This window comes from Suricata suricatta, chromosome 2 (genome assembly GCF_006229205.1).
Source record: "Suricata suricatta isolate VVHF042 chromosome 2, meerkat_22Aug2017_6uvM2_HiC, whole genome shotgun sequence".
NCBI classification, from domain to species: domain Eukaryota; kingdom Metazoa; phylum Chordata; class Mammalia; order Carnivora; family Herpestidae; genus Suricata; species Suricata suricatta.
In genome coordinates this window covers 91,641,442-91,668,314 of record NC_043701.1, presented here as the reverse complement: position 1 = coordinate 91,668,314, position 26,873 = coordinate 91,641,442, and the positions used below count along the sequence as shown (strand labels likewise).

Below are 26,873 nucleotides of genomic sequence, written 5' to 3'. Positions count from 1 at the left end.
CCAGGCGCCCCAGACAACAGGATCTTTTAAAGACTACAATCACCTAGTTATAAATATAAACAAAGATCTATTAACATATGCACTTTAATTCTCTTCCAAGCAGGGAGAAAATTGTGCTAAGGAAAACACGACAAGTGTGGAACAATGTATTTATACACCTAATAACTGTTAATACTATCACTTCATGGTATTTGTGCTAATGTATATGTATTTTGGGTTGATTTCTATTTCAGTATGAAGACAACTGAAATGCGGTACTTATGATGGTAAAAGGAACAGAGTTGTTTTTACAGTTGTTTTACAGATTTTTTCAAAATTCTGGATGGAGAAAAAAAGCCTAACACTGAAATGTCATCTGGGGAAGAAATCATGTCCTCTAAAGAAGTAAAAGCTCTGAGAATGTAAGCACAGATTTTTAAAAAGCCATTTATTTTAAAAAACTGGTTTGTCAAATCACATACACGAGCAGATACACAACTACCAAAGTGGCCCTGTAATAGACACCAGTGGGGCGTTCACCAACACAGTACCTGAAAAATACAGCTAAAAAAGAGGAGTCTGTTGAGTATTGAATTTCCGATACCTACTTGACTCCTTGTTGAATGGCTTTAAGTTAGCATATAGTGAGTGAGAGGTAGAGTCCCAAGTAGAATAGCTGATGCCTCAGGGCTCCATTAAAAACAAAATGAAAACAAAAACCATTTCCCCCTTTGCACGAGGGAAGCCTATCCTATTTTTTTTCCTTTGTGAAAACGGAAGCCAAGTTTTCTCTTCTCAAAAGGTTCAGCGTTCCCAGTAAGTGCTGTGTGGTAGCCTATTGTGCTTCTTGAACCTTCTAGTTTTCTTCACCTTCTGATTCAGATTCTAGGAAAGAAGAGAGAAAAGTTAGGTTTTTTACTCAGATTCCTTTTTAAAAAATGTTTATTAAGCAAACTCTATGCCCAACATGGGGCCCGACCTTACAACCCCGAGATGGAGAGGTGAAGACTCTCCCGACTGAGCCAGCCAGGGGTCTCCAGAGATTCCTTGGTTTTGAGTCTTGAAAGAGCTTCCGATCTGCTACCTACCCCAACTCCCAGAAGGCATTTTTTTTTGGCCCTAGTCATGCATTTACTAAGAATGTCAGTCAAAGATTCACTCCTTTTTGCTTTTAAATGAACTTCCTTTGCCTTTCTATTTATTTTTTAATCTTTTCAACTACTTAATTGACATACAAAAAGCTATACATATTTAATGTGCACAACTTGGCACATTAAGAGGTGACACATTTAAGATGTGGTTGTTCGTTTTAAATTTACAACCAAGTTAGTTAGCATATGGTGCAACAATGATTTCAAGAGTAGATTCCTTAATGCTCCTTATTCATTTAGCCCATCCCCTCCCCCACAACCCCTCCAGTAATCCTCAGTTTAAGAGTCTCCATATTTAAGAGTCTTAGGTTTTGTCCCCCTCCCTGCTTTTATTATTTTTCCTTCCCTTATGTTCATCTGTGTTGTATCTTAAATTCCTCATCTGAGTGAAGTCATATGATATTTGTCTTTCTCTCATTTCACTTAGCATAATACCCTCAAGTTCTCTCCACATAGTTGCAAATGGCAAGATTTCATTCTTTTTGATTGCCGAATAATACTCCATTGTATATATATATCCCTCCTCTTCTTTATCTATTCATCCATCAATGGACTTTTGGGCTCTTCCATATATTGGCTATTGCCGATAGCACTGCTATACACCTTGGGGTGCATGTGTCCCTTTGAAACAGCACACCTGTATCCCTTGGATAGATAGCGAGTAGTTGAACTTTGTCTTTCTAATAATGCAGCATGCTCATAAATATTGGAGACTAATTACTCTTATCCTTCTGGGTCATTCAAAATAGACTTCTCATGCTTACTGGAATTCACTCTCATCCATTATTATTCTTCTGCCTCATGCTCCAATTTTCAGTACCAGTCAACTGGTTAATAATAATCCATAATGCATAATTAAGACAAATGCTTTTTCCCCCCTCCTTTCACAACTGATGATTTCTTCCCCTTTGTCTCCCACTATGGCGGACAAGTGAAGAGGCTGTCTTTTGTTTTTTAACATGCAGCACTTTTCATTGCTTTAATTTCAGAAAGGAAGGCTAAGATTACAGGCAAGAGGCTTGATATAGAAGATACCCTAAGAACTTTAGTTTTAGGGAAGCAAGAGAAAATATCTGTGAAAGAGGTAGATTCCTTAAATTTTAATGAGAAAGTATTTGTTAAATGACCACCAAAGTTGTTAAATGGAGTCATACCTTCTTCTGCGTTTTGTAGCCACTCAACGAATTTCTTCATCTGGTCAAGAAAAACACTTTTGCCTTTGGCAACGTGTGCTTCCTTGTACCATTTCAATATTGCTTCTTCACTCAGCACATCAGCTGCAATTTAAAGCAAAGATTTCCAAGTTACTACATAAATATTTTTTTTAAAGCAACTTCGTCTCATAATTTAACAGAAAGCAGTCACTTTAAATATTAAAAGTGCCGTAATAAAAGAAATCCGTTATCTGAAACTTATCAAGAAAACAGGAACCAAGTTCATTTCCATATAGCACAGCACTGTATTTTGGGAATTAGCTTAGCAAATACTTTACTGATGACGGTAATATGCATTGCATCAGGCATGATATACTGCAAGCTTATCTGTGAGTCACTGGTGGGACTTGGAAATCTTTCTCAGGGCTAATTTGCTGGTAGGAAACTGGGTTATTTTGTAATTTTGCAAATGAATCAGCAATTCCAGCGACTCAGAACACTCTGTGTCCTGCCAACTCCAAACACGTCTTGATTAAATAGCAACCTCAAATGACTGGTCTTTTAAGGGGATTTACTCTTTTAGGAGGAAAAAAAAAGGCAAAGACAAATATGTCACTAGAATGTAAAAATGCTATTAACAACTAAATGTGAAGAAGAGCTTTCTGGGTGTATCACAGGACCAACACACACAGAACTCAAAATCCTATTTTATTCTTTTTTCTTTAAAGTTTACTTATTTTAAGAGATTATGAGTGGGGGAAGGGGCACACACACACACACACACACACACACACACACACACAGAGAGAGACAGAGAGAGAGAGAGCATGAGCAAGAATCTCAAGCAGGCTCCACACGGTCAGCACAGAGCTCTTCTGGGGCTGAACCTCACAAACCCTGAGATCATGACCTGAGCTGAAATCAAGAGTCAGATGCTCATCCAACTGAGCCACCCAGGCGCCCCTACATTTATTCTATCCCTAAGTCATGAATCTCCTAGAGTATAATGTCTTAAATCACAAGAGTAATGTTTTCCTTGTACTCAATTAAGAGAAAAACAGAGACATTAGGTAGATAGGTTTCTAGAAAAAGAATTATCGATTAATTACCCATTACCTTAAATTCTAAATTCCACAAATGTGCCTTGAAACCCTCATGTTACCATTAATTTAGACAATTTAATGTTAAGAATAGGAAGGGGAATATGAAAATAATAGTCTACGTATGTAGCCAATGTTCCAGAGGGTTGTCTTTTGGGATTTCAGAGTGAGAAATGAGATGGGAAGCAGATAAAAGAATATTATTGTCCTCATGCCTGCCCAATCTGCTAAAAATGCTAATAAATCATGCTAATGATGTTTTTGCAGTAGAAATAAAATTTTAACTTACAAAAAGAAAAATAATGAGATTGTTGTCAATGAAAACATTACTGATGTTTTCATAGCCAAAACCTGAAGTTTTTTTTTTCTTCCAAAATTAATAACTGGCTTGGATTCCATGGAAGAGAATGAATTCACTAAAAATGCACATGACTAGTTTTAGAAAATATCAAGTTGGTTTTACTTATTTTCATTATTAAATATACTACAATGTGTAAAGGAAGAAAAAGTCTGGATTTAGTCATTTATAAGAACTGGGTGTACAAATGATGATCAGTTGTTCTAGAGAATTACTGTTAGCTTTTAGCTTCCACTTCCAGCTCACACTCTCCACTCACAACGATGAAAAAATGTGCCATCGAATCCCAGTGTTAGTTGAGGTGAGGAGCAAATGGTTCACAGTCTGAAGAAGCGACCTGTTCTTGTGCAAGGCTGCTTTGTGCAGATTTTAAGAACATTTATTAGCTCAAACATGGATTTTATGTTTTTATTTATTTGTAAGTTTGTTTTTGAGAGAGAGAGAGAGAAAGGGAGCAAGCGCTGGGGAAGAGCCGGGAAAGGGAGACACAGAATCTGAAGCAGAGTCCAGGTCCTGAACTGTCAGCACAGAGTCAATATGGGGCTCGAACTCACCAACTGTGAATCATGACCTGAGCCAAAGTTGGACTATTAACTTAGTGAGCCATCCAGGCACCCATCAAACATGGATCTTAAAAGTCCTCTTTAGGGTACCTGGGTGGCTCAGGCTGTCAAGTGCCTGACTTCACCTCAGGTCATGACCTTATGGTTTGTGGGTTTGAGCCCGGCATCGGGCTCCGTGCTGACAGTGTGGACCCTGCTTGGGATTCTCTCTCCCTTTTGGCTCCTAGTACACTTATATGTGCTCTCTCTCAAAAATAACCAATAAATAAACTTAAAATAAATAAATGTGCTTTTTCATATTATTTGTCTTAATAACATTTTTAAGGTGTTTGTGATTTAGAAAGCTTAATTTCCAAACGGTTTTGATCATGATCCCCTAAGAGCAGGGCACTTTTGAGCACGTACAACCACCATGTGTATGCTTTTCAGCTTATAAATTACATGCACGTACTACAGAACTATGATTATAAAACAAATGGAATTTAAAATGTGACAAACATGTAGGGAGATGCCATTTTAATGCCCCGCTTTAATGAACTGTGGGAGATACCCATGTTCATGTTGGAAAGCTGATTTAGACTGTACTTTAAGGTTACTACCTGTCTCAGGTTTTTCTTCTGAAGATGGAGAGGCCATTCGTGTGTTTTATTGCCCCACAGAGGCTGAAAGAGGCCATGCAATTACTAAACTGCTTGTCACCACAGTCACTAAATCATTAGGTAAGACCTATCAGATACATTATCCACAGAGAAGGAGACCAGGTGCAAAGCAGAGTTCTTAGAAGAGCCCAATTCAGTAAGAAATACTCGCTGCAAGACCGCACCGCTAGTAGTGGAGAAATAAGAAAGAAGGGACAAAAGCCACCACACAGGTCAAATGAGGGGGCAAAGCACAGACATCAAAAAGTTTACAGAGAAACTCGTCTTTTGTTTAGTGAAAAGTCTAATCTAAAGAGGAAAGAACTTAAAAAAAATTTTTTTAAATGTTTATTTATTTTTGAGAGAGCATGAGCAGGGGAAGGGCAGAGAGAGAGGGAGACACAGACTCTGAAGCAGGCTTCAGGCTCTGAACTTCAGCACAGAGCCTGACGCAGGGCTCAAACTCATGAACCGCAAGATCATGATCCGAGCCGAAGCCGGATGCTTAACTGACTGAGCCACCCAGGTGCCCCTAAGGAAGAAAGACCTTGAGAAATAAAGAGAGAACTTCCCCCCTCCACGATGGAAAAGTGGGGAGAGGTCTCATTAAAATATGGAGAAGCAACCAAGTGTTTGTTGGGAATCTCCCAAAGAAATCCTACTAGGGACACAGAGTGTCACTGAAAGTCCAGTAAGAAAAACAGACATCCTACAAGTGCATGTAGAATTCCCTCAGATTAAAAAATAATTTTCTCTATCCCATATGGCCAGTTTATTCACCACGTCTGGAGGAATGTTGTGTGCCCTTCCTTCAACATCACCCCTGTACGAGCCTTATTTTAGAAATGAAAAGATGACTGTAATCCTTGGTTTTCTTCTACGCCTTGAAATCCAGGAACTCAGGAACTCTTCTGTTCATTATCTCATTCCCAGCATTTAATGGAAGGCCTCATTTCCAGCATTCAGTAAATGTATGATGGACAATTTCCTTAACTTGATGAGAACAACTACATATTTCTCAATTTGGAGAGTTAGACTTTAAAGGTTGGGTTTGTGATGATCAGAGAGAAAATACGGTACGTGTGCTTTGGGAATGGCAAAGCTTTGGAGAACACTACCTACATGTTTAAGTTAAAAACTATGACTGGGGACTTAGGAAATTCATTATTTTAATAAGGACATCACATATGGACGTAAGTCAAAAACCATTTACCTTAAGAATATTGATAATGTATGGTGAGAAGGCCACTCACCTTCTTTTAAGAATGAGAATAGGAAATTTCCTTCAGTAAAGTATGCACGAGGGACAGAAATTAACCTAAGAAATCTCTGCAAACAATAAAACCCATGAGAGAGATAGTGGCTATTCTTAAGAGTTTTATATTTCTCTCAGGTCGACATGCTGAGAATATGGTTCTTGGCTTTAGAAAGGAAGAGAAAGAAATTATTTTAAGAAATGAATAATGTGATGATTGAATGTTAGAAACAGATTTATTTTTCCTATTGCACAGAAATATAAAAATCTAGATTTACAATAGAGATTCTTTACTAAATGACAAATCACCACGTTTTTCTTTCATTACTGAAAAGTATTTTTTTACAGTTGATTCACTTTTATTCTTCTGTTATTTATATGCTTAAAAAAATCTTTCAATAATGGCATTCATTTAAAGAAATAGGTTTGTCAGAGACATGGGGAAAAAAATCCTCAAGTTTCTGTCATTCTCAAGGTCTAGGAATACAAGGAAGATATATGTGTATACAACAGACAGATTTTAAATGGGAAAGAAATTATTTCTCTTACATTAAAAAAAATCTGCTTTATAAGTATAATCTTGGAACACGTTACCATAGTTCATGGAATTTGTCACTTATGGCATTTAATAACCCTTGAGACAAAGGGTGCTGACCGATAGTCACAACGTAACCTGGAAATTTCTTAAAATGCAAATTTGTGGGCCCAACCATAGACCTTCAGAACCTGAATCCCCAAAGGTTGGCTTAGTCAGTTAAGCATCCGATTTTGGCTCAGGTCATGATCTTATGGTTTGTGGGTTCTAGCCCCACGTCGGGCTCTGTACTGACAGCTCAGAGCCGGGAGCCTGCTTCAGAGTCTGTGTCTCCTTGTCTCTCTGCTCCTCTCCTGCTCAGCTCTGTCTCTCAAAAATAAACATTAAAAACTAAAAAAACAAAAAAGAAAACAAACAAACAAACAAACCAAAAAAAAAAAAACCACACACAAATCCCTGGGGAATCCGTTCTAACACGTTCTCTGGATGACTCCTATGTACCATAGCACTGGGAAAAGTGCTTTAATACGTATACACTGTTCATCAAGCCTTTTCGGGCATATAAAATACAGAACAAGGACATCCAAATCCTTGTCAAAACAAATAACATATGTTTCCTGGTACACAGATGTTCGTTGGACAAGATCAGGTCAAATAAAAGGCCACTAATGAAAAAAGGTAAGCAGTTAAACATTGTAACTCTCTTAATAAGTGGGATGGAATAATCATTGCTTAGGGATTTCATGTTTCCAAGAAAAAAAAAACCCATAGTTACTTCTTTCCTAGAAAGACCAGATATATAATTTTTGGAAAATTATGAAATGATCTAGAAAATAACATTTAGTTTTAACTTCTTAATGATGTATTTTTGGTATTCATGTTACAGTTTCCTGGTTTCATTTAGAAAAAGAACTAGGCCGACACAAAATTGATGTTGACACCTTCCTGTGTCCCCTTGGGTCTGCTCATACATTCCATAGAGCTTACTAACTTTTGATGATCTAAAATGTGACCACCTAGTTAATCAACGGCCTAAGGAAGAGTTAATTTTTCTTTTTACTTTTTGGACCCATTTCTTGATTATTTTATGATTTCAGGTCACTGTTCCTTAGCATTTGGAGCCCCAAAACAGAAAATAAAGCAACCAGTTTTGTCCTCAGTAGCTGTTAAAAGGAGGCCAGTGGGTAAGGATTATTGACATTAATAGTTAAAATGAGAAATCTGAAAAAGGGTTTTAATAGATGCCATTACTGACAAAATCGTAGGGTATTCTTTTTTTTTTGGTGCATAAGTTCAATAATAAAATGAGGTGCTCCTATAGATAAAGCTCAAACAAGTATGTTTCAGTTACAAAAAGATTTGGTTAGAGACAATGGTTGGGTTAGCTATTAAATGAGAAGAAAGCAAATTGTGTGGTTAGGCAGCAGTTTATAGTTTGCTTTTCTGTAGTGGAAAATACTGGCCACTCACAAAGCAATGGGAAACCTATTTCACAGGTCTCTCCACCTGTTTAGAGTTTACAGTGGAGTCTATGGTACATGTGGAGAGAATGGCCACAGGCTGCAAGGTCATGGCTTCTCCTTGGCTGCTGGAGCAGGTGGGCCGGCAATATGAATGACCTGCGGGTTTGCTTCTGACGGGTAAGTCTGGAGTCATTTACACCCTAGTTTTAAGATGTTGACTCTCATGACCATGTCCAAGAGGACCTAATTCGGATCTGGCCATAGAAAAACACCAATTACTTCAAATGAGACTCATCAGTCAGCACTTTCTCCCACTGATATAATAAAAATTGTGCAGAATACCATAAGGCTGAGAAAGTAAAATATCACCCAAACACTCGGAGGCAAGATCTATCTGTCCGAAGAATCTCGACGGCCAATTAAAACTCCGTGAAGTGCTATTAACATCTATAAAATAGCCATTAATCAAGAATGTACAATTTTTATACTCTATTCGCCCAAATGAACATCCAAGATAGACAAATTTAAAAGGTGCCTCAGTGTCTCGGGTGGTTGAGCATCAGACTTTGGCTCAGTCATGATCTCACAGTTCATGAGGTTGACTCTACAGACAGTTGAGAGCCCGCCCACTTTGGATCCCCTGTGTCCCTCTCTCTCTGCCCCTCCCCAACTTGCTCACGCACTCTCTCTCTCAAAATACACATTAAAAAACTTAGACAAAGTTAAGAACATATCAAAAGGAAAAGAAAGATTCGGCTGATGTTCATTCGTACCTTACCTTTTCCTTCTATACCAAATTGCCATAAAAGATTGCCGTACCTCCTAATAAACATTCTCTGATATCCAAAATGTATTATTTCTTAAGTGTTCTTCCTCCCTCCCCCATAAAACTACATGAACTCAGACCAAAGACTAGTCCAGGATTATTTTTTATATGCTGTAGGTATAGAGATTGCGATTAGTTAAAACCCTAATAGCCTTTATTTATTAAAGGCAGTGCAGTTGCCATGACAACCTAATCCTTACAAATATAATGAAAAGACAGTAAAGGGAAATCTAAAAATAATCATTTCCTTGAAAAACAGGAGAATGGCTGGGCCAAATAGTTAAAATACGAAGTAAAAAGCTAATTATTTCAATAATTTTAGTCTGCTTTATGACTGCATCTGAGAAGATCTCAATATACTATAGGCAGACTTTGGTAATTATAGTTATTAGAGCTAATCCTTACAATTCAAAAATAGACCTAATTATGTTTTGTTATTATTGTCTTTTTCACCACCCCCACTTCCCCATGCCCACCAAGTAATAACCAGTTTATCAGTGGTCTCCTGGCAATGTGCCCAGGGGCCTCATCGGGCTGGTGCTTGAGGCCATGTATATGTGGTGTGTCTACGGTCTCTCTTCTAACAGAATACGGCTGTCTCACTAAAACCTGCCAACTTCAGCAAGAACCTCATGTCTCCCTCTGCCTTAGCGCCTTTGCTGGGCCTCAAAGAACTTCAACAAAACATGGAAACACAGTGGTAGGGCAACATGGATGGATACCTTTATAAAAGAGAACCACGATCTTCTGAAAAGCTTTCATGAAATGGATGTTGTCGTAACAGTATTCTTGAACCTTCTGGAGGAGGATCAGCTCTGACTGGCCTTGGGAGCTGAACACAGCCAGGAGTGGAGCATATTGCTGCAACAGAAGTGGGGAGCAAAACTGACCATTAACTTTCGTGGGAGGTATGGGCCCAACAATACTTGAATCACAACAGAAATCCGGAAGTTTCCTTAAGAAGCTTTCACTTTAAGGGTTATCTCATTAGAACATTGTGTCCAATCAAAATTAATTTTTGAGCCCAGTATATTATCAGATTTTTTTCACTGTACCTACTAAAATGAAATTCTCACACTATTAAAGGTAACTTATGCTACTATGTTTAAAGGGTATTATGAAAAGGAGGCAGAGTGAGGTCGGGGGTGGGGGGCACCATTCGTGTTGGTGGGGTGTGGGGTTCTCTTTGCCCAGACTTCCCAGACACCCTCAAGGTCATCTTTATGGCTTAGTTCATACCGTTCCCTTTGTCCTAATTGTCTTTGACTTCTAGTCACTGAGGTTCAGCCAATGTTTTCTCAGTTCGACACACATCTCCCCCAAGGACCTTTCCCTGATCAACTCAACCTGCAGATTTTACTCACTGCTCTGTTCTAAACAGAGTTATCCTTAATTTGTATGCTACCTAGTTTCCACTAGGCAGTCTTTTTTTTTCCGTTAAGTTTATTTATATATTTTGAGAGAAGGGAAGAGTTTGTGCATGAGACTAGGCGAGGGTCAGGGAGGGAGGGAGAAAATCCCAAGCAGACTCTGCGCTGACAGCGCAGAGCCCGAGGTGGGGTTCTATCCCATGAACGGTGAGATCATGATCTGAGGTGAAATCAAGGGTTTGGACATTCAACTGACTGAGCCAACCAGGCTCCCCTTCTACTAAGTAGTCTTCGACTTCCCAATTCAGATGTAAACTCTGAAGGAAGGATCTAGGTCTTTCACTCATCTTAATAAAGTTTTATAAAAAGAAGACAATTAATAAAAGCAAAAACATTTACCCATGCACAAAAAAATGCTATTTACACAATCAGTTGATTTTTTCCACCACTCAGATACTTTTCAACTTCTTTTTACTTTGTAAGTTAAATTCTATTCAGTTAACCTACAGTACAATATTGGTTTTAGGAGTAGATAACTTTTCAAATCCTGATACCAATTTGTAGTTTGCTTAAGCAAAAATATTACCAAGAATTTTTGTCATATAGTAAGGAAACCCGTAGAGTTAGACCATATTTCTCTTTAGCTTTAAATACTGAACGTAAGACTATTCTGTGTATTTTCTGACGTTGTGTTTAGTAAGAATTTACTCTTAGATGGGAAAACACCTTGGCCTAAGTCGGGGTGAAGGGCAGGGAGAGTCCACGTGTCACGCGGTAAGAGCTACCAGTGGTCTGCGGCCAAGCCCGCGCCCTGCTGAGCCCGTACCTTCAGGTGCTTAAGGGCCTGCTCTGCGACGAGTTCTTCCTTCTTGTTCCACTCCACAGCATTCATTATGCAGGTCCACAGCAGTCCGATCACGGCCGTTTCCGGAAGATCGTTCCTCTTCATTTCTTCTTTGACATACAGCACCACCTACGTTTCATGGAAAAAGGGGTCAGCGAGTTAACAGGCAGATGGGAGTTTCCCTGTCACTGTGCCCGGTCAGTAAAAGGCTTTGGGTGGATAAATACTCTGCTCAGTCCCTCCCTTCCCGGTACATATTCTCAGATTACAAGAGGGAGGAAAAACACAATGATTTGCTCCCCGAGCAGATTTATTTTTAGTCCAAAAATTAATAGGCTTAGCTCTGGCCAGGAGCTGCTGGATAATAGGAAGTGAGAGGAAATCTTTGTTTCTCAGGAGTTATTCTTTTATATGCAGCAGGTCGTTTGGGTCCAGTGGAGCAGATGACTTGAGAGGGTTTGACTCCCTGGGGTTGAAGAAAAGCAGTGGAGCTGTGAGTCTTTACCTCCAACTCTCAACTTTAAACCTCGTGATGAACAGCGTGTTGGGTTTGTACAAGTCCGTGTATCACAATTCATTCGGAATTAGTACTTTTGACCCTCATGCTCCATGAAAATGACTAAGGTGCAAAAGCAATTTTTTTATATGACACATGTTAATGCAGCAACACCTGATAGGTTATTTTTCTCTTACAATTATGTTCGATATGCAAATTTATCCTAAAATCTGATGGTATGGAATAAAAGGCCTGCCTAGCCTAACATATCTTATATTTCACTGGTGAGGAGAAACCTTTTTCCTGTTGAAACATAATCACAAATTGAGGTTAGGTTCTCAAAAGTGATTCAACACCATAATCTCAAGAATCCTCCGACTTCGGAAATAGCACAACCACCCCTTCCCTCACTGCCCCTTTTTAGTGAAAATACATTCTTTTCCTTCCTGTTGGCCTGGGTCACAGAGGTGTCAGGAACAGGTTAAGAAGCCTTCGAGGACAGAAAGAATTGGGAAGTCCCAGAGCCTGAGCTGGCTGGAGACAGACGCGAAGACAGGCGACATCTCTGCATCTAGGGGCATCACAGCGTTTTTTGGATTTGCTTTTTTTTTCCGCCTCCATGGAAAATCATGTTCAAGCTCTTGCTTGAAGAAATGTTACTGACTATATTGCTGACCTTACTGACATGAGACTTAGAAGTACTTTTTGTTCCAACACCTCCACCTGCTGGATAGCACTGTTCTGGAATTCTCCATCTTAAGCATGTAAGGCCCCATGTGGGGCTTGGAGCACGTAGAATCGTTAAGGGTTTGGGACTTGGAAGTAAACAGCAAAAGAAAAGGACTTCATTTAATTTTTGGTTTATCACACAAAAGTTGTTAAAATTCAAATGGGAAGTTTTCTTCATGCAGGAATTTTTAAAAAACTTAAAAAGATACAGCGATAGCTACATGAACTCTTGTTATAAAAAACTGTAGTGTTTGTATTATAGGGCTATGCTGCTACTATGAGTGTGATCAAACAAGCCATTGGTCCAGTTGTTCTTTTCCCATTATAGGAATTCAAAAACCATCAAAATTTTTGTCTTAAAATTAAAAAATAAAAAAAACAAAAACCCCTACATATTCATACCCAGTGATGCATGAAATACCCAGTGTTGATTTCAAACACTAACCATATACTTAGCCATATTATATTATCTATGATAAAATGGAAACACCACTACATATATAATGGTGGATACTGATAGTAGATGGCAATCTATTCGACAGATGAGAATATTTTGCTAATCTCAGTAGCGTGATAAAGTAAATCACTTGTCAGGAAAAAACCGTTGATTTCTGGAACATGCTAGAGGATTCTGAAGCAATACTTTGCAACTGAGCTAGTTTCAATGGTGTGAACAAGTACATTAAGTTCACAGCAGTAAACAAAGGTGAGTCTCCTTAAGGAAGGTCCAGTTTATGCTCCTCAGTGTTAATCCTCTTATTCGTGTGTTGGGCAGTGATTTAAGCCCAGGTCCCTACCTCCTTGATTGGGCATTCCTGAGAAAGACGCTCCTGGAGCTCCTTCTGTAGTTCCTTCCTGGTGCCCAGGGACTGCTGGACTCGGAGGAAGTCGGAAAGCTCCTTCAGGCCTGCGTCAGTAAAGTATTTAGCAAAATGATCCACGCTCTGCCTGTTAACTGGAAAGAGTTCCTAGAAGACAAAAGGAAAAAGACCATTATACAACAAGCTATTCACATTCTGGCAAGCAATAAAGGACAAAATTTTTATATTAAAATAGCATTTAGGGGGTGCCTGGGTGGCTTAGTCAGTTAAGCATCCGGCTTCAGCTCAGGTTATGATCTCACAGCTCATGGGTTCAAGATCCATGTCAGGCTCTGTGCTGACAGCTAGCTCAGAGCCTGGAGCCTGCTTCAGATTCTGTGTCTCCCTCTCACTCTGTCCCTCCCCTGCTCTTGCTGTCTCTCTCTCAAAAATAAATAAAAACATTAAAAAAAATTTTTAAATAACATTTAGAATATCTCACATTGAGAAGAACAGTACAAAGAATGATTTTCAAATGAATAAATCTTGGGTATCTTTCTGGACCATTTGCTAACCACCTTCTAAATTGGACAGTTTTACAGAGAAAGAAAAAAATGCTAATCAACTTACATAAACTAGCTTCACCCATTTTGAACCTTTATTTACTTTCTTTCACTTTACTCAAAGTATAGCATGTATGCATACAGCAGTGAACCTGCTAAACTAAACGCAAATAACGTAACTTATGAGTTAATGGACAAAAGTCAGGTTTTTCCACTATATATATATTTTTTATTTGAGAGAGACTGTATAAGTTTGGGAGATGGTCGAAGACAGAGAGAGAGAGAGAGAGAGAGAGAGAGAGAGAGAGAGAGAGAGAGAGAGGAGAGTGAGAGAATCTTAAGCAGACTCCACACTCAGTGCAGGACCCAGTTTCATGACCTGAGCCGAAATCAAAAGCTGGATGCTCAATGGACGGAGCCACCCAGGTGCCCCAAAAGTCAGTTTTAATAATGCTGAGATGACTTGAGATAATATTAGGAAACAGTACTGACTATTATCTCAAGAACCGCTATTCACAATCTGAGAAAATGCTATTATTCTAATACTAGCTTGGAGCTAAAGAGAATTTTTGTGAGATCTGTTCATGATGGTAGCTCTAAATTAAGCCACAGCAAGATCTAATCTAAACTCACCCTCCCGACTCTTCAGTTCATTACATAATTCTCTTGGAAATTTTTAAAGAGCAATACCCCATGGGCTGCTTGCATATTTTTACCTCATTTCCATTTTACCTTACACAGCTTGGCAGGGCCTCAGCAACACTTAGTCATGTTCTAGTCCTGTGTGACTTCAACACCCAGCTAAGATATTAAGGCAATTGTCAAAGCTTTCACATTTTTCAGACTGCTGCAGTCTAAAAAGTAGATCCAAATTTTTATGGTGGTTAGATGTGCACATGTATAGTCAAGGGCTATATGGCTCCAGTAAAAAGCTCAGTAGAAAAATCTCTAATAGGGGCACCTGGGTGGCTTAGCTGGTTAAGCATCTGACTTTGGCTCGGTTTGTGGGTTCGAGCCCCACGTCGGACTCTAGGCTGACAGCTCAGAGCCCGGAACCTGCTTCGGATTCTATGTGTCCCTCTCTCTTCGCCCCTCCTCCATTCATGCTCTGTTTCTCTCTATCTCAATAATAAATAAACATCAAAAGAAATTTAAAAAGAAAAGAAAAGAAAAATCTCTTACAGCTTTGCCACCATGTATAGGGACATAGCCAAAGACTTCTATGACACAACTCGAATTTCAATATTCTCTATACCATCACCCCATAACTTTCCCTGTTCAGTTAGGAGTTTCAGTATGTCAGAAGAGTTGGCGGGAGTAGCTATTAAACACACATTCACGTGAAAGCAAACATTTCGTATCTGAAGAAATTTCATGGACTGAAATTTGGTCACTGACATTTGTTCTAGCATTCAAGAGGTCTTCTGAATTTGAGACTCAGGGAATGAATTCAATTTTGAGTTTAGATGTGGGGGCCATTTTCCTCATAGTTACCTAAGTAAAAATTCTTATAGAGGATAAATTAAGTCCCAACAAGTCTAAGTGGCTGGACCCAAATTATGTAGCTAGGTGTATTAAGGACATAGCTGAGTATGCCCATAGCTGATAATTATTCTGTTACTCCATGCCTGCAATCAGTATTCAACCTAGGAAGAATGTGACTGTAAAGGTTGATCTACAGTTATGTTCAGAGGAATATATCATCAAATATATTCCTAGTGGTTTATTTATGAACTATATTCAAAGCCCTAACAAATGACACATTGAAGACACTGAAGATTATTATTCAGATTATGCTGAAGTAAAGTCCGTCTAAATCCTATCATGATATTGCCTGGCTTGGAGCATGGTCTGCCTTTGTTAGAAAGACCCTATCCAGGCACAAATCTCTATCACCTCATCCCTAGATTAAGGTCTCCCTGCTTCTGAGTCTATTTCCAAAGCAAAGCCAGAGTGATCCTGGTTCAGACCCTAAACACATTATGCACAATTCTGCTGAGAATTTCCCCAAAGCTTCCCATCTTACTCAGAATAAAAGCCAAAGTTCCTGGGACCTGCTCTGTCACTGAGCTGATCTATATTTTTGCTTTTACCAAACACTCCCCCCACTTCTGTCCCCCACATGGCATGCCCCAAAGCCTTTGCATTGTTTGCTTTGTGCGGATAATTCTTCTGGAGACATATCTACAAAGCTCACTCCTCACCTCCTTCAAGTCTTTACACAAAAGTCACGATGGGGTAGCTGGGTGGCTCAGTTAGTTAAGCATCTGGCTTTGGCTTGGGTCATAATCTCATGATTCGTGAGTTTGAGCCCTGTGTCAGCGTTGCGACTGCCAGGCAGAGCCCACTTCAAATTATCTGTCCCCCTCTTTCTCTGATCCTTCCCAGCTTGTGCTCTCTCAAAAATAAATAAAACAGTTTTTAAAAAGTCACCTTATCAGAGAGATCTTTCTCTATCACTGAAAACTTCCTCCCACTCTCATATCCCTTAGAGCTTTCCTACTTATTTCCTCATAGCACCTTTAATTGTTTTTACTAAACTGTACATTTCAATGGTTGATTTAGTCTGTTGCCTCCAATCCCCTTTTCAGGGTTGTTTTAAGTTTTTCTTGCTTCTGTATTACAGAAATGGGTAACTGCTAAACTTTGAGATAGGCTTTCCCCCCCTAAAATGTACTAGTACAGACAGAGAATTGTTGTATGTGTTAAAAACAAAATTTTGGGGGCGCCTGGGTGGCTCAGTTAGTTAAGCATCCGACTTCGGCTCAGGTCACAATCTCACAGTCCATGAGTTCGAGTCCCGTGTTGGGCTCTGTGCTGACAGCTCAGAGCCTAGGGCCTGCTTCATATTCTGTCTCCCTCTTTCTCTCTCTGCCTCGCCTCTGCTCCTGCTCTGTCTGCCTCTGTCTCTCAAAAATAAATAAAAAATATTTATAAATTTATAAATTAAAAATATATATTAAAAAACTACACAAAACCAAAAACAAAACTTTCTCCTCGATGGGGAAACTGACTCTCTGGTTCCTCATTAATTTACCAAGTTAGCAATTATCAGGTACGCAGGGCACGCAGACAATTACCCTGTCCTCATGGAGCTTCCAGTGTTTCTGTTATAAGTGTGTACCTGTGTTTCTCATACCCCAAATATAAGCTGACAAAGAAACCAAGTAGGAACAGTTAAATGATGTATTCTTCAAAAAGGAAAGACACTTAAATAAATCTGTGAAGTAACCTAATTAAGTTAACCAATCTCTGCCTATAGGTATCTTTGAGGAATCACGCCTTAAGAAAAAACGGAGTCTTAGGCACCTGGGTGGCTCAGTCAGTTAAGCGTCTGACTTTGACTCAGGTCAGGATCTTGCGGTTTGTGAGTTTGGGCCCCACATCATGCTCTCTGCTGTCAGCACAGAGCCCACTTCAGATCCTCTCCACCCCTCCCCTGCTCTCCCCGTCTCCTATCAAAATAAACCTAAAAACAAACAAACCCAAATCTTTCCTGGCAAATTGTACCAGACTGTATTTTTATTCCCAATTGTTTGCCCCCTCTCCTTTAAATGAGTCTTAAGGCCCCTCCTTGCTGTGCCTGTCTGCAGCGGGGGGGCACAGTAAGCTGTGACAGAATGACCTGTCCTCCCCAGGGCCTGGCTTCACTGTAACTTTTGGTCAGTGGAAGGTAAGCTTCTACTGCACTGGAGGGGTGTACTTCAGTCTCCTATGCTCTGTCCTTTACCACGGGGACAGAAGGGCCTGCATGGGAGGTGTTCCTGCAGGCTAGGTCCCAGAATGAAAAGGTGTATAGACCACAGACAGACCTAGCCCAGACACAGTTAATCCACAAACTCAAGGACAAGAATATGTTGCCCTCATATCAACCTCCACCCTGCTTGGCAAGCTATTCACTTCTCTTTTATGATTCCTCTTTCTGTATATCAGGATGTACTCTAAGTTCATGAGAAAGTAGGCTACCTGAGGGCAGGGAACGTTGCCATCTGGTTCTCCACTGGCTCCACAGCTTGGAGCAGACCTGGCACAGAACTATAGACTGAATGAAAGTTATTGCCAGCGGCAGAAATTAACTAGACTCTATATCTCTTGTTTGTCTTTATCATATTTTAAAGACCTGAAATACACAAACGGGCTATTTTAAGGAAAATCTAGAGAGACAAAGGAATATTAAGTAATAGAGAATCAAAGCATTGACAGTTAAAATTATTCTTGGGATTTTCTGAGGGCAAGAGCCCATTTTTACAATTATCCCATGGACTGACAGAAAACTTGCATACTGGAACACACTGGAAGTGAAAAACTGAGGAGAGACCAGATGAAGACAAGATGGCAAGGGGTGTCTTTCAATTTTAGACTTTGTCCTAGACTCTAAGAGCAATGTCACTTGGAGAAATCTCTGTCTTCTGCGTAGTTGTGACTTCTGGCAGAAAGAAATTGTAGGAAGTGGACAGAAATATTAAGAACAAAATATTTCCCTTATTTTTTTTGAAAACCACAAAGATAGAGAAGTAAAAAATATAATCAAGCGATTATGATAGTGGAAGCTTCAAATCAACCATAATAAACGTGTCTGCTTTTGTAAATAGCTAAGTAATTCCCAAGGTATCTTGATGTAGACCAGGAATTCTGTTTAAACTCTTATTCTGTTAACCCATTAATAAGTATGTGAGGTTAGGGTCATCCATCTCCAAACCAACCCAGTGCATGTGTTTAATTAGGTGAGACTGATGGGACTTTAACATATAACAACTTTTAAATTTGTATACTTACTAGTTACTAAAAACAAAGTGTTAATTCTGATAAATGTTAAAGTAATCTCAACAAACTTCTAGATCTGAAAGTCACAATAGTCCCTATGACTCTTTTCTGATTCTGGTCATTTGTATGATAAATGTTACCAGGGAATTAATTTCCCTCTGCCGGTTATACAGAAATAAGAGGGACCACACTCTAAGTTAACAGACGCCAAAGCCACAATGGAAGCATCAACCCCCTGTCCGGACAGCACTTACAAGCAGCCTCTTATCTAAGTTGGCTTTTCTCAAAGAGGAGGTAACAGAGTTGGCATCTTTTTCTGCCATCCATGCTTTGAAAAGCTTGACTGCAAATGAGGCTGCAATGCCTGTTTAAAAATACAGAAAAAGAAAACAGTGAGAGTTTCATTCTTCTAATAAGCAAAACCGCAGGTGACGAACGAATAGGGCCAAGAACCGATAGCTCACAGCACAGGTCCGTGTCCAGGGCTCAGAAGAAAAGGAAACAATGGTTAAAATATTTTTCAAAGTGGGACTCCCTAATTCCAACCTGGAGTAACTGTGTATTTATTTTTACAATGGTCTGAAAGAGATGGAAGTCCCAATATTTCCTTCCTCCCTCCCTCACTCCCTCCCTTCCTCTCTTCCACCCTGTGGTTCACCAGTATTTCATGTTTGTAACAGTGATCCTGAGGTACAATAATTAAATCTTAATTTTACTTTTTGTAAAAAGCACTTAGGGGCGCCTGGGTGGCTCAGTCGGTTAAGCATCCGGCTTCGGCTCAGGTCAGATCTCACATTCGTGGGTTTGAGCCCCGCGTCGGGCTCTGTGCTGACAGCTAGCTCAGAGCCAGGAGCCTGTTTCGGATTCTGTGTCTCCCTCTCTCTCTGACCCTCCCCTGCTCCAGCTGTCTCTCTCTGTCTCTCAAAAATAAAATAAAAAGCAATAAAAAAAAAAAAATTTAAAAAAGCACTTAAAAAAACCTCATGAATGAAGCTATAAAAATATCGATTGTGAATATTTTTAAAAAGATTACTAAAAGATAAAAGAGCTTTGTTAATCAGAAAACCACTCAATTACATATCCATACTGACATTAAGATTTCCAAGAATAAGTAATTAGACAACTGGTAGACAATTCTGTGAACACTACCAATTTCCAAGTTAATCTTACATTTATTAAATATCCAAGTTAAAACATGGTTGAATTATTAAACTAACTTATTTTTTTCAATTGAAGGCTTCACCGTTGCAGCCTCTTTCCCCTCCTTTTTCTTTCCTAAGAGAATTCCCATTCTGCATAGGCTGGGTGACTTCTAGTCTAAGTCCTGTCACCAACAACTCCTGCAATGATTAGCTTAGAGTCCTCGCCTTAAGCCCATCTGCCCAGGACACGTCCCCTGGCAACTGCTACCGGGCTAACCTAGTCATGTGGTCTATGGTGGCCAATCAGCGGAAGGCAGGGTTAATTCTCCTGGGCTGAGAAGTATTCTTCCACTGAATCTAAACAAGCAAGCATGCCCTTAACTGTGCCAGCAGACCTCTTATAAGAACCAGGGAAACCATACTTGGAATAAAGTTGATGCTGTGATTGGTAGTGAGAAGTAATGGGAGAAAATATTCAAGACATGAATGACATTGCTGTTCACCCTGAAGTCTACACTACTTCTATATTTTTTGGACATAAGAAATGGATGTTCTTATATGGAACAAATGTTCTTATACAGCAGTTTGTGTCTCGTGTTCCAGTTAGCTGCAAGTAAAAGCATTCAATTGATACGCCATTTATACAAACGCCAACTCTGCCCAATTTTCTTCACTTGAATAAGCAGAGGAACTACAAAAAAAACCCCACAAAAAACAGAGAAACCCCCAAAACCCATTATTGGGACAATAAAACAGGTGTCAGAAACTAGAGAATTTTATATTTGTTGACATGAATTTTTAATACTATCAGTTCACGAAGTCAAGGTACAATTTAATAGAAATCTGTACAAAAATTAAAAGGTGATACAACCTGTATTTTAAGAGAAATAAAGTAATGTTTTAAACTAGGAGTCTAAATCTTGGCTTAAACCTATCACTTTGTATTAAAAGCAGTTTTTGGTGGGAAATTTGGGAAATTTCTCTGTACTCAAGATTTTCCTGAGATGATACTATCCTCCTTAACTATCTGTTGGGCATGGGGTGGGGGAAAAGGTATAATTTATTAATATGTTCCTATTTAGGAAGCAAGAGTTTAAGCCTCTAGTTTCTAAGGGTGGTGGAGCTTAAGGAAAAAAAAAACTGCATGATATAAGCACTATGCCACTTCTACAGCAAATGTTTATTTTTCTTCTCTTCCTTTCCCTAAATTTCAATATAAAGATTTTCAAATATACAAAAAATACTGAACAAATTGAACTGTAAACACTGTTACTTACTTATACCCATTGTCTAAATTTTATAACTGTTAATATTTTATGTTTGGTTCATCACTGTCCATCAAATAATTTTTGAGGAACTTGTAGACATCACTTAGGATTTTAATACAACCAGAAAGAATTATTTTCTGTTACGAAGGCTAGGAAGATCTAATATATTTAACATTACTGTTTACATTTTAACTTTTTTTTTTCTGAGTATAAAATGGCTCACATCCTAGGTAAGATGTGGAGTATCACAAATTCTCTTGGAGAAAACACTTTAAAATGTAATATGAACAGCATACTAACGACAGTTACAGAATCTGAACGGTCATAAATCTGAGCTATGTTAAGCCCAAAACTATAGAAAATCTCTAAATAAGATCACTCCACTCTCAATTTACTATTCTTTTCTCAGCTACAAGAACACTACAATCCATTTCACTTCAGGCATGAACGAGGCTGGGACTTCAACATTTGTCGGAGAGAAACTAAGTTCTTAAGAAGAAACAGATGTTTTCACAAAAGCTCTTTTATTTTTAAGGAAAAAATAACTCTTTGTTTTGTGTTGCATTATAACTCGAATATCATTATCCTCCTCCGAGAGCCCACTTTTGTTTCATTCCATAACCAAGTGATTGTATATATGCCTATCAAACTCTTACTGCCTTAAAATTAAAGCAAGACTTGGATGCCACCATCTGGACTTCTTTCTAAAACTGAGATAATGAATATCTTAAAAATGGGATCAAAATGAACATCTGAGCACAAGATTTTGAGAGGTAACGGTTCAGAAGAATGGTCCTCACCAGGGAAGTAACAGTCTGGGGCATTTGGGAACATGAAGGGGCCCTTTTCCACTACATTCCATAGAAGTGGGTGCTACAGCCGAGTAGCCAAAATGTCCCGTAAAGTATAATGAAGCATTTTCCCAACAAAATATGCCAGCAGCAACTACACCGACAGAAATGGTTTGGATGGCATCAACCTCAGAGTATTTGATCCAGGCATTAAATCATTATAAGTTTTTGTCTTTGTACAAGGGTGCATATTTTTTCTTTCAGTTTCCTCCAATAAATTGTATAATTGTATAATTGTATAAAATGTGTAATTCTTGCTGTTTAAAAGCACACACACATTCTCTTACGTGGGGGATAGGTGGGTAACAGAGGACGCTAAAAAGAGGTGCTGGTATTTTTCTAATCATCTGTGGCCTTACTTTTTTTTTTTACACCTGACAGGCAAGAAAACGTGAGAGTCGTTACCTTCTTTGACTAAGCTGTCGGTGAACAGGCTGGTGAGGATGGTGGCGGGCAGGGTGCCGTTGCCCAGCAGGATCCCTGACAGCATTGCCAACTTTGTCTGCTCTGTTTCGGAAAAGGCTTTAAGGAAGAGGAGAAGCTGTGGGTCAAACAAAAGAAACCATGTCTATAAAGCAAAGGACTAAGGTAGGAAAATAATAGTCAATGTACGTGCATGGCTGAATGGCAGGTGAGTTGGTCACATGCACAGTATAATTATTACCCATTAAAAACACATACGTGTGTTCACTTATAAACTGGATGCTAAGGAAAGGACTTTCTCAGGCACCGTTCCTTGCTTCCAAGTTCACTTATACGTAGCTATAGATAACATCCGTGGAACAAAAAGAGACATTTGTGACGGTGTGAATAGGTTACATAAAAAATTTACATTTGACTTTGTACAGGAGAAAGGGTAAGTTTTACATAACTGGCAGAACTGTTACTGAAATATATTACTGTCCTTCACATTTTTTATTTTTCGAGGGTGCCCTTGTCCCCCTACATCTACCCATTTTCTTTGGGTTTATTCCATTGGGCCACACACAAAAAATGGGAAAAGTCGATAAGCTTTGACATTAGCATAGGTTTTTCTGAGTTCAGAGCATATAATATTCTTTAAAACCAGACTGTTGCATGCCAAAGGGGTTTCCTAAGTTCTTGTTGCTCTTTTTAATTGTAAAATAATGAGATTCAGTCTTGGTATTTCTTGGGGCATGCAGTCTTGCCAGCCCTGGTGATGAGGACAGGGCAAAGGCTCTTAAGAGAGAAAAGGCCTCTGTTGTGAGTTGGAAAGAACAATTTTGGAGGGGCAATTGAGAAAGCGGCAACTTCAGGATGGTTAAAGGAGAACAACGCAAAGGGGATTACAACCCACTTTTCATTTTTTAATTCTACGAATTTTCAGTTGTGGGGACTGCCCTCCTCTTTCTTAAGGCTCCCCTACCCAGTGCTCTGACTATATTCCATGGTTACTTTCTCTAGTTCATCATGTTACTGGCGTCCCCAGGGCTCAATATCACTGTTGGGGCCTTGCTTTTTCATTACTTGGCACCAATGAAATTCCATTAACTCTGCGTAGTGGGTAGGGCAATATTAATTTACTGTCCTCAACAGTTAAAGGATTATTACATTACAGAGAAGTTATGTGAATCTAAATATTTGTATTATGAGTAATGAGTAAGTGGCAGAACTGGAATCAAACTATTCCATTTCACTCCCAGGCTATGCCTACTAAAGCCTCAGTGAATTAAAAACAAAGTCATCTTCAAAGTTCACAAGAAAACATGGAGAGAATGAGGGCCTCAGTGTGTAAAGCTCCACACACTGGGGGACAGAGCGAATGGACAGAGTAAAAGAATTGACAAAATCCTAGACACATTACATCAATCTGGCCTTTCTCACTGGGTGAAAAGATTCAGATTCAAGCGAACAAAGAAAAATGGCTCCCAAAATAAAAATTTCAACACTACTTTTTAAGCATATCAATATACTCTCATTCATTAAATATAACAAAATAGTGCAAAATATAGATCTTTTTTTAAAAATCAATATTCTCATTGGTCAATTATATCACTCCATATTAAAATCAGATGCTGCATGTTTTCCAGAACATTCCTTTAGGAACAGATATAGTGTGGGGTGCCTGCGTGGTTTAGTTGGTTAAGCATCCGACTTCAACTCAGAGCCTCGAGTCTGCTTTGAATTCTGCGTCTCCCTTTCTCTCTGCCTCTTCCTTGCTCGCAATGTCTCTCTCAAAAATATAAACCAAGAGAAAAGGATATACTGTGAAAAATAAATCATTCTTGAAAGCATACATAAAAATCACATGAATGAAATAGTAAGAAAGTTTTCAAAAGGTACAAATGAGCTAAGAAAAGCATGAATGGTATTATTAGACAGAAGTGGTAAATAAAATGTCTTATTAAATGCTTTACATTCTCCTCCTCACCCCCATTATATCCATTCCTCTGTTTAATCAAGCGCTTGTTATTTTCTGGGCACCTAGCAATGAAATGGACATTTTTTCATATTTAAAAAAGTAATACACAGTAGTAGAATAAAATCTACCAATACAGAATGATAGAAAAATGTGATTTCCTCCCTAATACCACTTCCTTAGAATTAACATTAATAAATGAAGTGTGTCTTTCCAGATTTTTAAATGTATTTATACAGGTCTAGATCTTATAAATAACTACATGTATAAACATGTATTGTTCTGACTCAGTTGTTCATTGATGGCAGCTAAAACTTGTCAAGAGTATCAGCTATTTTTCTGAATACTTTCTGTGTGTTAATATCTACACCAGCCTTGATCTTCACTTTACAGAAAAGTAAACTGAGGCACATACAAATGAAGTAATTTGCTGGAGGTTAAACTACCAAATGGCTTCTCTGCACCTTTCTATTTCACTTAACAATTTATCATGGACATTTTCCCTAATCAATTCATGTGGTTAGCCTCCACTGTTTAAATGACTGTCAAGTATTCCACGGCACAGACAAACCATAATTTAATCAGTCTCCCATTAATGTGCACTTAGCTTATTTGTCAATACTGTAATGAACATCTTTGTACATACAGTTTTATGTATCCATGCTGAACTATCCTAATCCATGGGAAAATGGAGTCAAGAGAATGCAAATTGTTCTAAAAAGGGATTTTACTGTCAAAATCTTCATTATGTATGGATCTGCATTGAACATGGGGAAGAAAATAAGTAGCAAAGTAGATGCCATGTCTCCTTTATTCCCTTGGTTTATAATTTAGGCAGATACCTAAAACTGGAAACAATGATAAAGCAACATGCAAAACTGTAACAAGTTAATGTAGTGAGTGCTGCACGCACGGGCACACACACACACACACGTACGTTACAAATTTAAAGAGAGAACATGTTGCAGTTACAGACAGGAGGTCTTCTTTAATGAGGTGCTATTTATTTCGTTACTTACTAGAGGCCACTTACTCTATTAAGCACCTTACATGTGATCTCATTGATTCCTACAGCAATCAGATGTCCTCTTACTACAGCTAATTTATAGTGAGAAACAACACTGAGATCTACACCCAGATTATCTCCAAAGACATGCTTTTATCTTCTTTGCTGAATTGTATTTTTGAAAATTAAAGAATTTTATTGGGTATTAACTGTTGTGCCATATACTCTTTCACGTGCTATAATTGCTTACATCTCCACATCTAGCTTTTCCCTGATGTATTTGTTTTTCTTGCATATTTGGAATCTCTAGTTTTTATTTTTAAGCCCTGCAAGGTTGAAGATCTATTCCTGTAGAGCGAAGTATGCTGTCTTACATTAAATATGAATGAATGAAGTCTAGGCTCATCATGTATTTTTCCCTATAGCTATTAGCTAATGACCCATCATACTCATTCATTCAACCAACATTTAAAAACTTACTATGTTCCTGGCAATTCTGCACCGTCATAGTATAGGCACAATTTTTGTCCCCCTCCATTTTGTTACTATAAACAGGGAAAGCATTACATTTGAAATTTTACCTTCTTCATTTCATCTTCAAATGCTTTTTCCAAATACTTATATCTCCTGATGAGTTTATTGAAGACCTAAGCATAAAAGAGAATAATTCAGTATTATGTAAGCACGTTTAAAAGACAATAGGAGGTGTAGAAACTCACCATAACCACAACATGGACCTATGGTAATAAGAAAACTGTAAAAGAACTTTAAGCATTTCAAAGGAGTTCTAATTAGAGGGAATATGTGATCACTATGTGCACGTACAATAAAAGAAATTCGACTAAGAGTATAACATGATGAAAGCACAATAATGTTAAGCCTGTGAGATGGAGAGAAAGAAAATAAGAAATGAAGGGGGTGACAGATATAATCACATAGACGATGGATATAATGGAGAGAGATCTTAGGGACACTGTACTCGAGGTGGACACAAACATGTCTTTAGAAAACAAGCAAAACTCAGCATAACTTAATAGTAATAAAATGTCACTGCCCCCCCCACCCCCCGCCACAATCTAGGTAGAACTCACAGGCAGGGTTTGCAAGTGTGTTGGTGGAACTCTAGGCTGTTTATTTACGCGAAATGAATGTTTGCATTCCCAATGAATTCATACGTTGAAGACCTAACTTCCAATGTGACTGTATTTGCAAGTAGAGATTTTTAGGAGGGGGTTAAAGGAGATCATAAGGCTTGGGCCCTAACCTGATAGAACTGATGGCCTTTTAAAGCCGGAAGAGAGACTGTACCAGGAACCAAACTGGCTGGCACCTTAATCATGCACTTCCCAGCCTTTCAAACTGGGAATAATACTAAGATGTGAGTTCTTTGTGTGCAATCTTTCATTTATGCATGTGAGAGGGTTTTCGGTTTTTTAATATTTTTACATTGTAGTACTTGTTTTGCTTGTTGGGGGTGTTTGCTTATTTAATACATTCTGTCAAGGACAGAAATTACATGCTGGTTTTTTTTCCCCCTAGGAAGTGTGTCTTGGGTTTTTCCCTTATTATTTTCATTACTTTTTTTTTCCTCTTCTTTTTTTGGTGGTGGGAGTGGTTATGTTTAAATGAAGTTGCTCT

General features: G+C 38.7%; 1 protein-coding gene across 1 annotated transcript in view; it reads right to left on the bottom strand.

The window, feature by feature from the left end:
- Positions 1-408: 408 nt before the first annotated feature.
- BZW2 (basic leucine zipper and W2 domains 2) overlaps positions 409-26,873 on the bottom strand; it is a 65,088-nt gene continuing 38,623 nt past the window's right edge. Inside the window, exons 5-12 of the mRNA XM_029929682.1 lie at positions 25,817-25,882; positions 22,255-22,390; positions 18,843-18,952; positions 13,259-13,429; positions 11,219-11,365; positions 9,745-9,883; positions 2,285-2,407; positions 409-864 (exon numbers count right to left, since the gene is read on the bottom strand). Of these exons, the coding sequence (XP_029785542.1) occupies positions 836-864; positions 2,285-2,407; positions 9,745-9,883; positions 11,219-11,365; positions 13,259-13,429; positions 18,843-18,952; positions 22,255-22,390; positions 25,817-25,882 (921 nt within the window). The 3' untranslated portion in view covers positions 409-835. The remainder of the gene's footprint in view (positions 865-2,284; positions 2,408-9,744; positions 9,884-11,218; positions 11,366-13,258; positions 13,430-18,842; positions 18,953-22,254; positions 22,391-25,816; positions 25,883-26,873) is intronic.